Here is a 14731-nt window from a genome sequence, read left to right as displayed (position 1 = left end):
TGGTTTAAATTAATCTATTTTCTCTATCTGGTTTTCTTCCACCTCTGGCAATATTCAACATCGTAAACAGCTTGACCTATTTTTCATGGTTATTGTAACATCTTATGGATTCTCACATACTGTTTACATTTGAGCTCACAACGTGGGTACAGTTTATAGGCCTAATAGTCATAACAGCTCTAAGCTCTGACCGTCAGGCCTGGGGAGGGGAGGCAGCCACCAGGGCCAGTACTGGCAGCATCACACCCACCTTCCACTGACATCAGAGTTAAAGGGGGAAAGACAAAAGGGAAAAGAGCCTCCTGGCAAGAGGGATCCCTGAGATTTAGGGAAAGAAGAGCCCCTGAAAGGGGGGTGACCATGTGAACCTGTTGGCAGGGCCTGATTCACATCCCTATTGAACTTATAAAAACAGAAGCTCTGCTGGTTTCTGTAATGCTCCAGCAGAGTCTGGGCTCCTGATAAAGCTGCCAGCCATCTGAGTGGGTATCCATGGCAGCAGACTGGGTATGACCATGTGCCCTCAGGGACCACCCACAGGCATGGCTGTCTTTGTCCTCCTTCAAGGCCTCACAGGCGCTGCACACCAAAGCATGAGCCCTCCCCAACTCCACCAGCTGCCAAATTCTGTGCATGTCCCAGATTTCACACCCATCAGAACTGGACATGGCAGTGACCTCTCCATCACTGCAATTGCCTTGAAACTATAGTCATCCTACTGAAGGGGGAGCAGAGCCCCCAATGCTTGGGAGAGAAAAAGAGCCGCTGAATTTGTACAAGGGAGAGAAGCCCTCAATCCCTGGGCGAGCCCACAAGTTCTGTAAGGGAGAATAGAGCCCCCAAGATATTTTGGAGGCAGAACGAGAGGAGCCCCCTGTGAGTGAGGGACTCTAAGGTTGGGGTGAAAATGGGGAGTAAAACACCATGGATATATGTGGGAAATTGGGGAGATAAGCACTAACTTGGGGGCCAGGGGCTGGGGAGAGAAGAGGCCATCCAAGATAAAGTGATGGAGAAAACCCCCATAAAATGTACAGCTAAAATAAGAGAAAAGACACCTGAGAAGGCGAGGAGAAAAAGACCCCAAAGTGGGGAGAGGAAATGTGAGGGGAAAGGAGGACTCCAACTGGATTGAAAGGAGAAAACCCCATCCCCCCAGCAGTAGTAAAGGGGTGTTGTATTAATTTTATTAAATTTTCCCATCAACATTCATTATTAAGAACATAAGAATGGCCATACTGGGCCAGAACAAAGGTTCTTCTGGTCCAGTATCCTGTATTCAGACAGTAGCCAGTGCCAGGTACCCCAGATGGAATGAACAGAACAGGTAATCATCAAGTGATCCATCCCCTGCCACCCATTCCCAGCTTCTGGCAAACAGATGCTAGGGAGACCATCTCTGCCCATCCTGGCTAATAGCTATTGATGGACCTATCCTCCATGAACTTATCTAGTTCTTTTTTTAACCCAGTTGAAGTCTTGGCCTTCACAACACCCTCTGGCAAAGAGTTCCACAGGTTAATTGTGTGTTGTGTAAAGAAATACTTCCTTTGTTTGTTTTAAACCCGCTGCCTGTTAATTTCATTTTGTGAACCCTAGTTCTTGTGTTATGAGAAGGAGTAAATAACACTTCCCTTTCTACTTTCTCCACACAAGTCATGATTTTTTAAATCTCTATCATTTCCCCGCTTAGTTGTCTCTTTTCCAAGCTGAAAAGTCCCAATCTTACTAATCTCTCCTCATACGGGAGCTGTTCCAGACCCCCTACTCATTTTTGTTGCCCTTTCCTGAATCTTTTCCAATTCAAATATATCTTTTTTGAGCTGGGGCAACCACATCTTTCTTGCATCTGAAGAAGTGAGGTTCTTACCCACGAAAGCTTATGCTCCCAATACTTCTGTTAGTCTCAAAGGTGCCACAGGACCCTCTGTTGCTTTTTACAGATTCAGACTAACACGGCTACCCCTCTGATACTTCACATCTGCACACAGTATTCAAGATGTGGGCACGTCATGGATTTATATAGAGGCAGGTGACTGAACCATTTCATAAACTTCCATCAACTTTTCCTCAGGCTTACAACTGAGGTAGGACCAGGACCAAATTATTACTAGAGGGGTAAGAAAATGACCCTCTTCCCTTGCACCATCATATGTTCAATGGAAGAGATAAGAGTTAGGTGGAGTAAGTGAAGACCCACCATGGTGTGAACTGTAAGAGAGACCTTTGGGGAAGAGCAGTGAAAGTGGGGAGAGACCCTAAATGGAATAAGGGCCCATAGGAAGTGATATGGGGAAAGGGAGGGACGAGAATCAATAAAGATGGTGGGGGTGAAAGAGAGAGAATGAATGAGCTATAGAGGGAGTATCAAGGGAACAGAGAGAAAAAGGAGGAAAAAGGGGAAGATGAAGGCAGAGGTTTAGAGGGGAAATGGCAGGGGGGAAAAGAGTTAAATTGGAGAATAAACACAGACAAGTGAAAGGCTGAAGGAAAAAAGAGAAAAGAAAATACCCGAGCAAAGAGAAATAAGAGAACAGATTTTTAAACAGGGGGTGGGGAAGAGGAGAAATCGGGGAACTCAGGGTTTTTTTTTAAATTATTTGTAGAAAGGTTGCAACCAAAAGGTTGCAATAGTATACACACTCATTGTATGTTGAAAGTGTTCCCAAATCACGAGCCAGGCACCAGAGTTACAAAACTGGCTTAAAAATCATGAAATTTGCACCATTATCCTGTATAAGACAGTATGATTCTCTGTGATAACAGGGGACTCAGGGGACTCATTGGGAATGGTAGAGGACATGTGAATCCATTTCTGAGTTCAGTGGCAGGAAAAACCTTGTTTTTTGTCTATAACAAAACGTTAAGTGTAAAATAAAGAGTTTTCAGTCCTGATTTAACTGTAAATCTTAATTCATACTTAATCATGGAAATGCTACTATGCCTCTATATATTTCCCTAATCAACCCGAGTTGATGCTGGGTTTTAGAATATAGTTGTGTGTACAAAAATTAACAGAGTGTCTCCCCAAGCGTACGTGCTTAAAAAAAAAAAAGACTTGGATGACTGTAACCAACCCACCTGGTGGCCCCTGCCACAACAGCATGTCTAGTGCCTAACACAACCCACAATGAGGCTCTGAACCCAGTGGGGGAATTTTGGCACTACTAAAATACACTACTAATAAATAATATTACAACTACCCCAAACTATATGTGGAATTTATTCTGCCACCACTTGAGGACCAGTGTCTCCGAAGTTGTCGATGGCTGACTTGACAAGAGGAGCTCATTGGAGCAACTTTTGGTTGAGACACTGAAACCCAAATAGGAGAACTGCTCAGGCATGTTGGTAGCTGCCAAGCATAACTTAGAGTATCAAAGTGGTGGGCCATGAACCATGACTGATGGACAAACACCCAGAAATTCTGTTGACCAAATCAATACTGTATTTGGTGCTGAATGGCAAGAGGCACAGAGAAAATTTGAAATTTCTGCTTTTCATTCCAAAAGAGAACAATGTTTTTTCAGAAGTTTTGAATTCCTGTAGAGTGGAAATGCTGACTTTTAGACCAGCTGTAGTCTAAACATCATGATCTGCCGAGAGAGCTCATAGTCACAAACATGGGTACCCTAACCAAGCAGCCAAGGACTAGAAGAACTAATGAGCCATCCCTGTCACTGACTGTCCACTGCCAACAACACTTGACTGCAGAAGTGCCTCCTCCCCTGTATGGCCTTTACAGAACTCTATGGTTTCTCCTACCTGTGACAGATGAAGCAGGGGGGAAGAAAATCCAAGTACCAGTGTCGGGAAAACCCAAGAAGAAATAAACGTCTGCACAAAGAATTCTTCCATACCTGCTCCTTGACCATGAAGAGGCCAAGAGATCCTCCTCCTTCTCTGCCATAGTAACCACTAAGGCATATATCATACAATTCTGGACTGTTAATCACTTTGTCAACCTAAAATGTCTCCTCATCTCCACAGCCCAGCACCACTCACTTCAAGGGACCAGTACCCATTTTACAGAGATGATCTTCCATGTCCAAGATGGCATCTGTGTCCAGGAGGGATAACACAACACCCTCCTTCTTAGAATTCTGCCCATTCACAAAACAGGAATTTCAGAAACACTAGAGGAAATCTGAGTCTCCACTCATGACCCTGATCTTCTTGGATGGTTAAGGGCAGTAAAAGCACCTATGACCCCTACTAAAAATACTGTCATCAACTGTTTGGAGGAGGGAAATCTTCCCTTCCATTCTTGAGCATGCGGCTACCTGGCCAGACTACTTATGAACGCATTGCTTGTTGCAACCAATCTTAAAGCTACCACCGAATATCATCTGGTTCTGAGCAACCTAATCAAGAAGCTATTGAACAGCCTCATCCAACTTTACCAGTCCATTGGTGATATCCAGCTGGCTTTTCAGACACAGAACAGAGATGGCACTGCTGAGATTGATGGAGGAGTGGACTTGTATCGTCAGGGTTTGCAGAACGGTGGCTGACCCTGCTCTTGTCTGAGTCAATAGTACAACTTTGACTGATTTCAAGACACACTAAGATCAGGTCTTCCGGGATCACTGTGTAAAGAGTTACTGACTATCAGTACTGTAGGAGGTTACAAGTGATGGTTTATTATTATTTCTTGTAATCCTCATATGGGGTTTCTCAGTGCCTGGAGGTCTGGTCTGGGCCTCTTGGGGGCCCTGTATCACTGCCTGCAGTGACACAAGAGTGTGAGTACCAATCTCAGGGCAGACAGTTGGAAGTGGCGCACAAGCCCCAAATTGGTTGTGAGTTCTATACTTAGATTTCACCAACCAGTTATCAAATGTAAACTCCTCAGGCACTGTAACAGCTTTAACATGGAGTCACAAACAGTCCCCTTGGGTACTCCAATCTATTTTGGCTACCTTTGTGATAGATGGTCCTTTATACCAAGAATTTCAGAATATTCAGGTTACTCCCAGTCCCAAAGGACCCGTCACTTACACAATGTCAATTGCACTCTAGATCTCAAACCAATGACAACGCTTGTAGCCAATCCTATAATTAACTAAGAACATAAGAATAACCATACTGGGTCAGACCAATGTTGTATCTAGTCCAGTATCCTGTCTTCTGACAGTGGCTGGTGCCAGTGTTTCAGAGGCAATGAACAGAACAGGGCAATTTATCCAGTGATCCATCCCCTGTTGTCTAGTCCCAACTTCTGGTAGTCATCATGGATCTGAATCCCCTCTGGTAGTCAAAGGATTAGGGACACCCAGAGCTTGCGTCCCTGACCAGCTTGGCTAATAGCCATTGATGGACCTCTCCTCCATGACCTTATCTAATTCTTTTTTTAATCCAGTTATACTTTTGGCCTTCACAGCATCCTCTGGCACTGAGTTCCACAGGTTTAATGTGCATTGAGTGAATGTGACATTACTCAGGTACAATCTGGACAGATGGACCTATCCTACATGAAATTCCTTGGTATAGTTGCTGGACCCCAATGCTGGTCTATGTTAACCACTTGGAAGACTGCATGTGTTCTTTGTGTTCAGTACATGCCTAGGATATTTGTGTATCGTGTGTGTGTGTGTGTATATATATATATATATATATATATATGGTTCTTGGAGAATTAATAAACTGTTGGTCAGTTAAGAGCCCCACGTGTCCTGATCTGAGAAATATAGTCCAAGGTAAAAGCTAACCTAAAAAGGACCTAGCATTTAAATTAATTAGTCTGCTAATGCTTTCTGAACTCAACAAAAGAGGTTCTCCTATTTAAATTCCATTGCAACATTAGCCAATTAGAAAAGTGTTCTGGTCAGTCTAAGGTGACAAAGGGTCCTGTGGCACCTTATAAACTAACAGATGTATTAGAGCATAAGCTTGCGTGGGTGAATACCTACTTTGTCAGATGCATGTAGTGGAAATTTCCAGAGGCAGGTATAAATATGCAGGCAAGAATCAGTCTAGAGATAACGAGGTTAGTTCAATCAGGGAGGATGAATCCCTCTTCTAGCAATTGAGGTGTGAACACCAAGGGAGGAGAAACTGCTTTTGTAGTTAGCTAGCCATCCACAGTCTTTGTTTAATCCTGAGCTGATGATGTCAAATTTGCAAATGAACTGAAGCTCAGCAGTTTCTCTTTGAAGTCTGGTCCTGAAGTTTTTTTGCTGCAGGATGACTACCTTTAAATCTGCTATTGTGTGTCCAGGGAGATTGAAGTGTTCTCCTACAGGTTTTTGTATATTGCCATTCCTAATATCGGACTTGCGTCCATTTATCCTTTTACGTAGGGACTGTCCAGTTTGGCTGATGTACATAGCATAGTGGGCATTGCTGGCACATGATGGCATATATTACATTGGTGGATGTGCAGGTGAATGAACCGGTGATGTTGTGGCTGATCTGGTTAGGTCCTGTGATGGTGTCGCTGGTGTAGATATGTGGGCAGAGTTGGCATCGAGGTTTGTTGCATGGATTGGTTCCTGAGCTAGAGTTACTATGGTGCGGTGTGTGGTTGCTGGGGAGAATATGCTTGAGGTTGGTGGGTTGTCTATGTGTGAGGACTGGCCTGCCTCCCAAAGTCTGTGAAAGCGAGGGATCATTGTCCAGAATTGGTTGTAGATCAGTGATGATGCATTTGAGAGGTTTTAGCTGAGGACTGTAGGTGATGGTCAGTGGAGTTCTGTTGGTTTCTTTCTTGGGCTTGTCTCACAGTAGGAGGCTTCTGGGTACACGTCTGACTCTGTTGATCTGTTTCCTTATTTCCTGGTGTGGGTATTGTAGTTTTGAGAATGCTTGGTGAAGATCTTGTAGGTGTTGGTCTCTGTCTGAGTGGTTGGATCAAATGAGGTTGTACCTCAGCGCTTGGTTGTAGACAATGGATCGTGTAGCATGTCCGGGATGGAAGCTGGAGGCATGAAGGTAGGCATAGTGGTCGGTGGGTTTTCGGTAGAGGTGGTGTTAATGTGACCATCACTTATTTGTACCATGGTGCCTAGGAAATGGATGCATAAGCTTTCGTGGGTGAATACCCACTTCATTAGATGCATGTAGTGGAAATTTCCAGAGGCAGGTATAAATATGCAGGCAAGAATCAGTCTAGAGATAACGAGGTTAGTTCAATCAGGGAGGATGAGGCCTCCTCTCTTATGTCCACTCAGCCTGTATGCTCCCTCAAAATTCAAGAAATCAATACACTTCCAATTCCAGGATCAGACTCTAATGCATTAGAAAGCTCCAAGATATTCCTTCTTCTGTCAGGTGAAAAACCAGGCATTCACAGCACTGACCTGCTACACCTGGGAATTCCTATACAGAACCATGTGCTAAACAGATGATTTGATGGTACAACTGAGATTCACAAACTAATTTCTGTAGGGGATTCATATGCTTACCCCTTTGGGGGACGAGATTTTCTTTTTTGCAGAGTGGAATTACTTTGGACCATTGAGTCCTGGAAACAACAGAAAAAGGATATTCCATTCAATTCCTCTCTAGGTTGCTGTCCCACTCTTATTCTTCAGCCTTTTTCAGTCCTTTGACACTGTTGTCCATGCCTTTGTCACCCTCCCTGTTGTTAGTCAAAACGTACGTTAGGCCCAGATGTCATGCTGTATAATTGAAATATGACCATGTTTGCTACCAGAGATACAAATGCAACAAAACTTGGACAAAATATATCAGGTAAGGTGCCAATGGAAAAGTTAAGATTTGCTAAGTGATTCTCCTGTATCTCTTTGTATCTGAAGTTATAAATATTGACTATGTTCTGGCATCCTACATATGTGCTGTATTCCTGGGCAAGACCCACAATGTAGTTTACATTCAGTCTAGCCAGCCATTGTGAATGGACTATTCAAGATTGAAGGCCCATTAAAGGTCATTAACCCTCACAATGGGTCACAGAAGGTAAAACTCATGGCACCCAACAAGCCTTCTTGTGGACACCACTACCAGAATATGGGTAATGGCTGTGACTAACAGTCATCAAAGCATACAAGGGCACGTGAATTGCTCTGTGACTCTGGACTCCATCCTGTGCCTTTAATTTTCCATAAACTGAGACTGTGAGATTTTTGTAGGACAGTAAAATTCCACCCACATGGCAGAAGATATAAAAGATCCGGGAAATGTCTCAATTTTGCCTCTTTCCTGCTCTGATTCTCTGGACTGTGGATTTACAATGGAAAGGAGCATATTGACTATGGACAATCTTTTGGAAGTTACCAGAGATTTTACAAGTCAGCAGTCTGTAACATCACTGCTACAAACCTCATACTAGAACTTTGCAAAGATTGTATATATACATGATCTATTAACCCCTTTAACTCTACTTCTTTTCTCTTGAAAATAAACCGTTAGAGTTTAGATATTAAAGGATTGGCAACAGCGTGATTATTGGGTTGTATATTGACTTGGCTACATGGCTGGTCTCTTGAGATTAGAAGAACCCTTTCTTTGATAAAAGTGTCTTTCAGTAACCACTCATCATAAAGTCTAGTGTCTGGGTGGTGAAATAAGTGCTGAAACGCCTAAGGAGAGTGCATTTCTGGCTTCTTGTTAACCGATGTGGTGAGACAGAAGTTTACATTTGTAACTGGCTTGGTATAGCTAATGGTAGAATAATCACCAGTTTGGGGTGAGCCTGCCCTATTTCTCAGCATGTCATTGAGGCATGGTGCTCACCAGGGTACACTACATTAATATTTTATGTGTATTTTATGTCTCTGCTAAAACTTTGTTCACTTTTGCTCACTTATGTCAAAAGATAAATATTCCATAATACTCTAAAAAGCAAAATGCAGCTTTTGGCATTAGCAACTGTATAACCAATCAAAGTCAGGATACATCCACTGTACATCTTAATACAGGTTGGGTGGTGCTTTCATGACACTTTGTAAGGTAGCATTCAAAACAAAGAGAAAGGTACACCATGATAAGGAAAACAAGGTAAACAGGTGACTGGTGAGTTCTAGCCCTGGGTGACATAGTCTGTGCTTTCTAACTTGTAAATAACCAGGCTGTGTTATCTCAGATGCACATTGTCGAAGCACAATTTCTGTGTAAGGTGAAGATGTTGTGAGATAAATTCATTCCCAGAAGGAGAGGTATGTATGCCTCCTTTTCATATTCATCTTTCGTTTCTTATTAATAAACTACGGGAAGATGGGTTATTTGGTCTCAAATATTTTTAATACTGAAATGCAAGTGTTGCCAAGCAATTGGCCATACCTCAGTGAATGCTGTTTGTGTTGTGTTAGTGACACAATTCACTGTACCTGGGGGAGATATAAGCACCACATTCAGATGGCAGTAGCTCATTTTTAAGCAAAACGGCTGATGCGAGCCCCTCTCTCTGAGGTTCCCATTCCCTTCCAGAGTGAATTTGAGTCATAGCACTAATTCACAAGGCCCTAAAGATGTTATGATATGACATGTACATCAGAGAACTCCATGTTGCAACTTGCATCAGTGTGACTGAACTGGAAGCTGCAAGGATGCAGTGCAGCCACACTAGCCATTCTCTCAGGGGCACACAATGCACTTCCTCCACATAAGCACACGCTGCAAATGTTGCAGGGCTTGTGGGTTGTTGCACCCACCATATATTTCCTCGCACTGCTCCCTGGAGTGTTGCTTAGTGTCTATGGCTTATACTGTTTGAGTGCACTTAGTCCCTCTTTTTGGTTTGCTGCATTGCCTGCTTTAAATAGTGTGTCCTGCACAAGGGTCTACACATGCGTTGTGAGCAGCGACACCCGCACACTTGTAGATGCCATGACAAAGGGTCATCAGCTGCTAATGCCACTCCCTGCCCATATCATTTGTGGGCCTGGAGACCCAGAGTGTATAATGAAGAACAACAACAGTGTTGGATGTCGGTGCTCATGGAAGTGAGGAGCTGGATTTTTTTCCTTTAATTAATTTCTTCAATAATGTTGTTAGTATCATAGGCAGAGTTTGTTTGTTTTAATTTTCTTATTTGTTCAGTAGTTTTCCTGGTTCCTGGTTTGTTTTGTAGCTGAACTCAATCCTCTCTATCCTGTGTTTTCCTTTAGGAGGTGGAGATGAGAGAGCTCTGGGCCCAAAGGAAGAATATCGTTTGCCAGGAACAACACCAGGGTCAGCATGAGATGGAGTTGGTGTAATAAGAGGAAAGATATAGAATAAGAGAAAAGGAAATGGGGTGGGTGTGACACAGAGAGTGCTTGGCAAAGCCCCTGTTCTTTGCAAACAGATCTCACCTCAGACCTGACAAACTCACCACACCAAATACATCTTATAGGATATTTATCCATCAAGTAGAACATGGAAAGTATCTACAGAAAGCTGTGTTGTCTACCCTTGCCACATCCCAGAACTGTCAATGGAAAACCATCAAAGACCATGGCAAATGATCAAAACCACTTGGAGGTGAAAAGGAACATGAAAGCAGACAGGAGATCACCCTGGCTCTGCATACAGCAGATGACAGTTCTCAGTATAACAGAATGTGTAGGGGTTCTCAAACTGGGGGTTGTGAGGTTATTAAATGGAGGGGTTGTGAGCTGCCTCCACCCCAAACCCCGCTTTGCCTCCAGCATTTATAATGGTGTTATATATATAAACAAGTGTTTTCAATTTATAAGGGGGGGAGGTCGCACTCAGAGGCTTGCTATGTGAAAGGGGTCACCAGTACAATAGTTTGAGAACCACTGGGACTGCAGGGAAAGGCGCTGTGTATTCATTCCCTGAGGAAACCCCCTGAGGAGTTGTGGGGGCTGTCCTGAATGTTGGGATCCTGGTTTTACTTTACATAGAGGATACCTGTGAATACACAGAGGAGGCCAAATGTTACTTACTCCAGTCTCCACAGTTTGCAGTTCAGGTGTTTCAGTCCCTCACACAGTATCTGCACTCCGGCATCACCCAGATTATTACCACTCAGCTTCAGCTCTGTCAGGGTCTGGCTGGTTCTGAGAACATTGGCGAGATCCCCGCAGCAAGCACTTGTGAGCTCACAATCCCGCAAGCTGCAGCCGGAGAGAGAAACACAGACAAGAGGGATCACGCTGTGAATAGGGCTCGTCACAGCGGTTCTAACAGGTGTCCCTGCCCAACAACCCCTCTCCCTGACCAATCAACACCCAGAATGAACCTGAACTTCCCCTTCCCCCCCCATGCTTCCCAAGTCCCCCCTCTTTGTCCAATGAGGAACCGGTGTTGGGTGGGGCTTCCTGCCTAAGCCCCACCCCTTGCACTTCATTCTTGACCAATTAGCATTGTGAATGGCCCAGATACCCGAATCCTTAAACCTCTGCCATTGACCAGTAAGGATTTAGGTTTGGGGTAAGATTTCATCACTAAGCACCGTCCCTCAGCCTTTCCAGTGACCAACCAGAATTTAAAGGGCAGCCGCCTGGCCACCCTAAGTCCCACCTACCCAGCTCTCAGCCAATCAGGCTGGAATTGGCACTGATGTTCCCTTGGATGGTGCGACAGGGGATCGCCCTGACTATGAATACAGAAGACTACACTTTTCATTATAACAGAGTATAGGGAAAGGTGCAGTGTATTCATCACTGAGGAAACCCCTTGAGGAGTTGTGGGGTGTGATAAATGAAGGGGGGGGTGGGTTGCTCCCTTTTTTTGGACACTCAGACAGCCAGTTAGCTATAAAGTCCCTCTTGGTGGCTGTTCTCTGCTTGCTTTACCTGTAAAAGAGTTAACAAAGTCCCCCAAGTAAAGAAAAGGGAACCTGACCAAAAGAGCCAATGGGAAGGCTAGAACTTTTTAAAATTGGGAAAGAAGCTTTCCCTTTGTGTCTGTGGTTGTTCTCCGGAGAGCAGAGACAGAGAGCAGCAATGCTGTAAGCAGGTTTAAACCAGGCATGATCATAAATCATCAGATTTTACCTAGAACTACTTATCTGGAACTCCCAAATGTGTAAGTAGATCAGGAATGTTGTGAAAGATGCGATTAAGGTTATTTCTGTTTATTTCTTATGGCTAATGGACTCCTATGTGCTAACCCCAGATGCTTTTCTTTGCTTGTAACCTTCAAGCGGAATCCCCCGGAAAGCTAGTTTGGCTGCTTAGTTTTTGCAATTGATCTTTTAAAATCTAGCAGAAGCCTAAATTCCAGATGTATTTTCTTTCTTTTTTGTTTTTAATAAAATTTACCTTTTTTAAGAACAGGATTGAATTTCTGGTGTCCTAAGAGGTTTGTGCATATTGTTTGATTAGATGGTAGCAACAGCTAATTTCCCTTGTTTTCTTTCTCAGCTCTTCCCTGGAGGGGGGTGGGAAAGGGCTTGAGCGTACCCCACAGGGAGGAATTCCCAAATGCTCCTTCCTGGATCCAAGGGTTCGTTTTCTTTGCATTTGGGTGGTGGCAGTGTTTACCAACCCAAGGTCAGAGGAAAGCTGTAACCATGGCAGTTCAATACAAGCCTGGAGTGGCAAGTATTAATTTTTAAATCCTTGCGGGCCCCCACCTTCTACACTCGAAGTCCCAGAGTGGGGATTCAGCCTTGACATGCGGGCTGTCCTGAATGTTTGGATCCTGGTTCGTACGAAACCAGCTAGTCCTGCAACTGACTGAACTTTGTGGGGAAAACCTACTTTATTAGCTAGGAAAGGTAACTACTTACAGGTGTACACCCAGGTTCATGGTTTTATGATTTTGTTTTCTGTCGTAACCAGTTGTTTCCATCACTTTCATTCATTTCTAGATAAATCTTTATTCTTTCTTAAATAAACCTACTTTTGTTTTACAAAACGAAGTGCTGTGTGATGTACCAGAGCAGTGATTGAAAGTTAATCTGGTAAACTTGGGCACATGGCACCTTTGGGTGCAGAGGATCCGGTACTTATGTGAGTAGCCAGAGTTGGGCTGGGTATCACAGGAGAACCATTCAAAGGGACTCAGTGATTAGGGTACCCCCCTTGTCAGCCTGCAAGGTAAAGCTGGGGCCGGCATAAGCCCAGAGGAGAGTGCTTGAGTGAGTGAAGTGCTGGTGGTTTCAGGGAGATGATGCCCAGTTACTACAAGTAAGATCCCCTCTTGCTGTAGGCAGGGGGTAAAAAGTCCCAGTGAACCATCAGAGCGGGGCAGAGAGAGAGAAAAACCCTTTTGTTCCCTCCACTGTCTCTCACCCTGTCAAGTGCTTTACGTAGATGACATCTGTGAATACACAGAGGAGGCCAAATGTTACTTACTCCAGTCTCTGCATTTTGCAGTTTGGGTATTTCAGTCCCTTGCACAGCAGCTGCACTCCAGCATTGCCTAGAGAATTACCACTCAGCTTCAGCTCTGTGAGGCTCTGGCTGGTGCTGAGAACAGCAGCGAGATCCCCGCAGCAAGCGCCTGTGAGCTCACAATCCCGCAACCTGCAGCCGGAGAGAGAAACACAGAGAAGAGGGATCATGCTGTGAACAGGGTTTGTCAGGGCTGTTCTGACAGGTGTCCCTGCCCTACAGCCCCTCTCCCTGACCAATCAGCACCCAGAATGAGCCAGAACCGCCCCTTCCCCTCTCCGCTTCCTAAACTTCACTCTTTGTCCAATGAGGAACTGGTGTTGGGTGGGACTTCCTGCCTAAGCCCCACCCCTTGCACTTTACTCTTGACCAATCAGCACTGTGAATACCCCAGACACCTCAATCTTTAAACTTCTGCCATTGACCAATAAAAATTAAGGGTTGGGGTAAGACTTCCTCACTAAGCACCGCCCTTCAGCCTTTCCACTGACCAACCAGAATTTAAGGGGCAGCCATCTGGCCACCCTAAGTCCCACCTAAGCAGCTCTCAACCAATCAGGCTAGACTTGACACTGTTGTAACCTTGGATGGTGCGACCCAATCAGAGCAGGCCCATCGCTACAGGGAGGCTGTAAGGGGAGCCTCCTCCTCAGCTGGGCCAGACTCAGAGCAGGAGGAGCTGGGAGATCCTGCCCCTCCGCGTCCCCCTCCACTAGCTCTGCTGCTGCCCTGCAGGGAGCAGCCGTCTCCTGTCTCTCTTCCTCCAGCCCATTATCGCCCAGCTCTGACCCTCAGGCTGGGGGAGGGGAGGTAGCTGTGAGGCCCAGCACTGGCAATGTCGCACCCATGTTCCCATTGAGACCAGGGATCAAAGGTTGCGGGTGAGGGGATTAGAAGACAAAAAGGAAAAAAGCCCCACAACAAGAGGGATCCCCAAACATGGGTGGGGGGGAAGCCCCGAGAGCAGGGCAACCAGGTGCCCCTGTTGGCAGGGCCTGTTCCAGAAACTCTGGTGGGGTTATTACAACAGAAATGTTCTGCTTGTTTCTGCATCCCCCTTGCAGAGTCTGGGCTCCTGGGGGAGCTGCCAGCCAGTGGAGTGTGGAACTATGGCAGCAGCCTGGCCATGACCATGTGCATCTCAGTGACCAGCCCCCAGCATGGCTGTCACATACTGCCACTCCTCCCTCCTGCTAGGATTCATAGGGAGCCCTCTGCATCCCCTACAGCTGCAAAATGTTGAATAAATGTTGCATATATGTTGAAACTCCCCTCCCACCAGAACTGTCACCGGCACGGCCTCCTCCATCACTAAAATTGCCTTGAAAATATGGTTGCTCCGCCAAATGAGGAAGGGAGTCCCAATGTCTGGGAGAGAAAAAGAGCCCTGAATTTGTATGAGGGAGAGAAGCCCCCACTCCCTGAGGACCCCACAGTTTCAGTAAGGGTTGGTAAAGCCCCTGAGATACTTGGGAGGCAGG

General features: G+C 45.2%; 1 protein-coding gene across 1 annotated transcript in view; it reads right to left on the bottom strand.

Moving 5' to 3' along the window:
- LOC117877394 (NACHT, LRR and PYD domains-containing protein 3-like) overlaps window positions 1-14731 on the bottom strand; it is a 107358-nt gene that overhangs the window by 36835 nt on the left and 55792 nt on the right. The window contains 2 exon segments of the mRNA XM_034770488.1: window positions 10854-11024; window positions 13212-13382. Coding sequence (XP_034626379.1) covers window positions 10854-11024; window positions 13212-13382 — 342 coding nt within the window.

The sequence above is a fragment of the Trachemys scripta genome, chromosome 4 (assembly GCF_013100865.1).
Source record: "Trachemys scripta elegans isolate TJP31775 chromosome 4, CAS_Tse_1.0, whole genome shotgun sequence".
In the NCBI taxonomy this organism is placed as follows: Eukaryota; Metazoa; Chordata; order Testudines; family Emydidae; genus Trachemys; species Trachemys scripta.
This window is presented reverse-complemented; position numbering and strand designations above follow the sequence as displayed.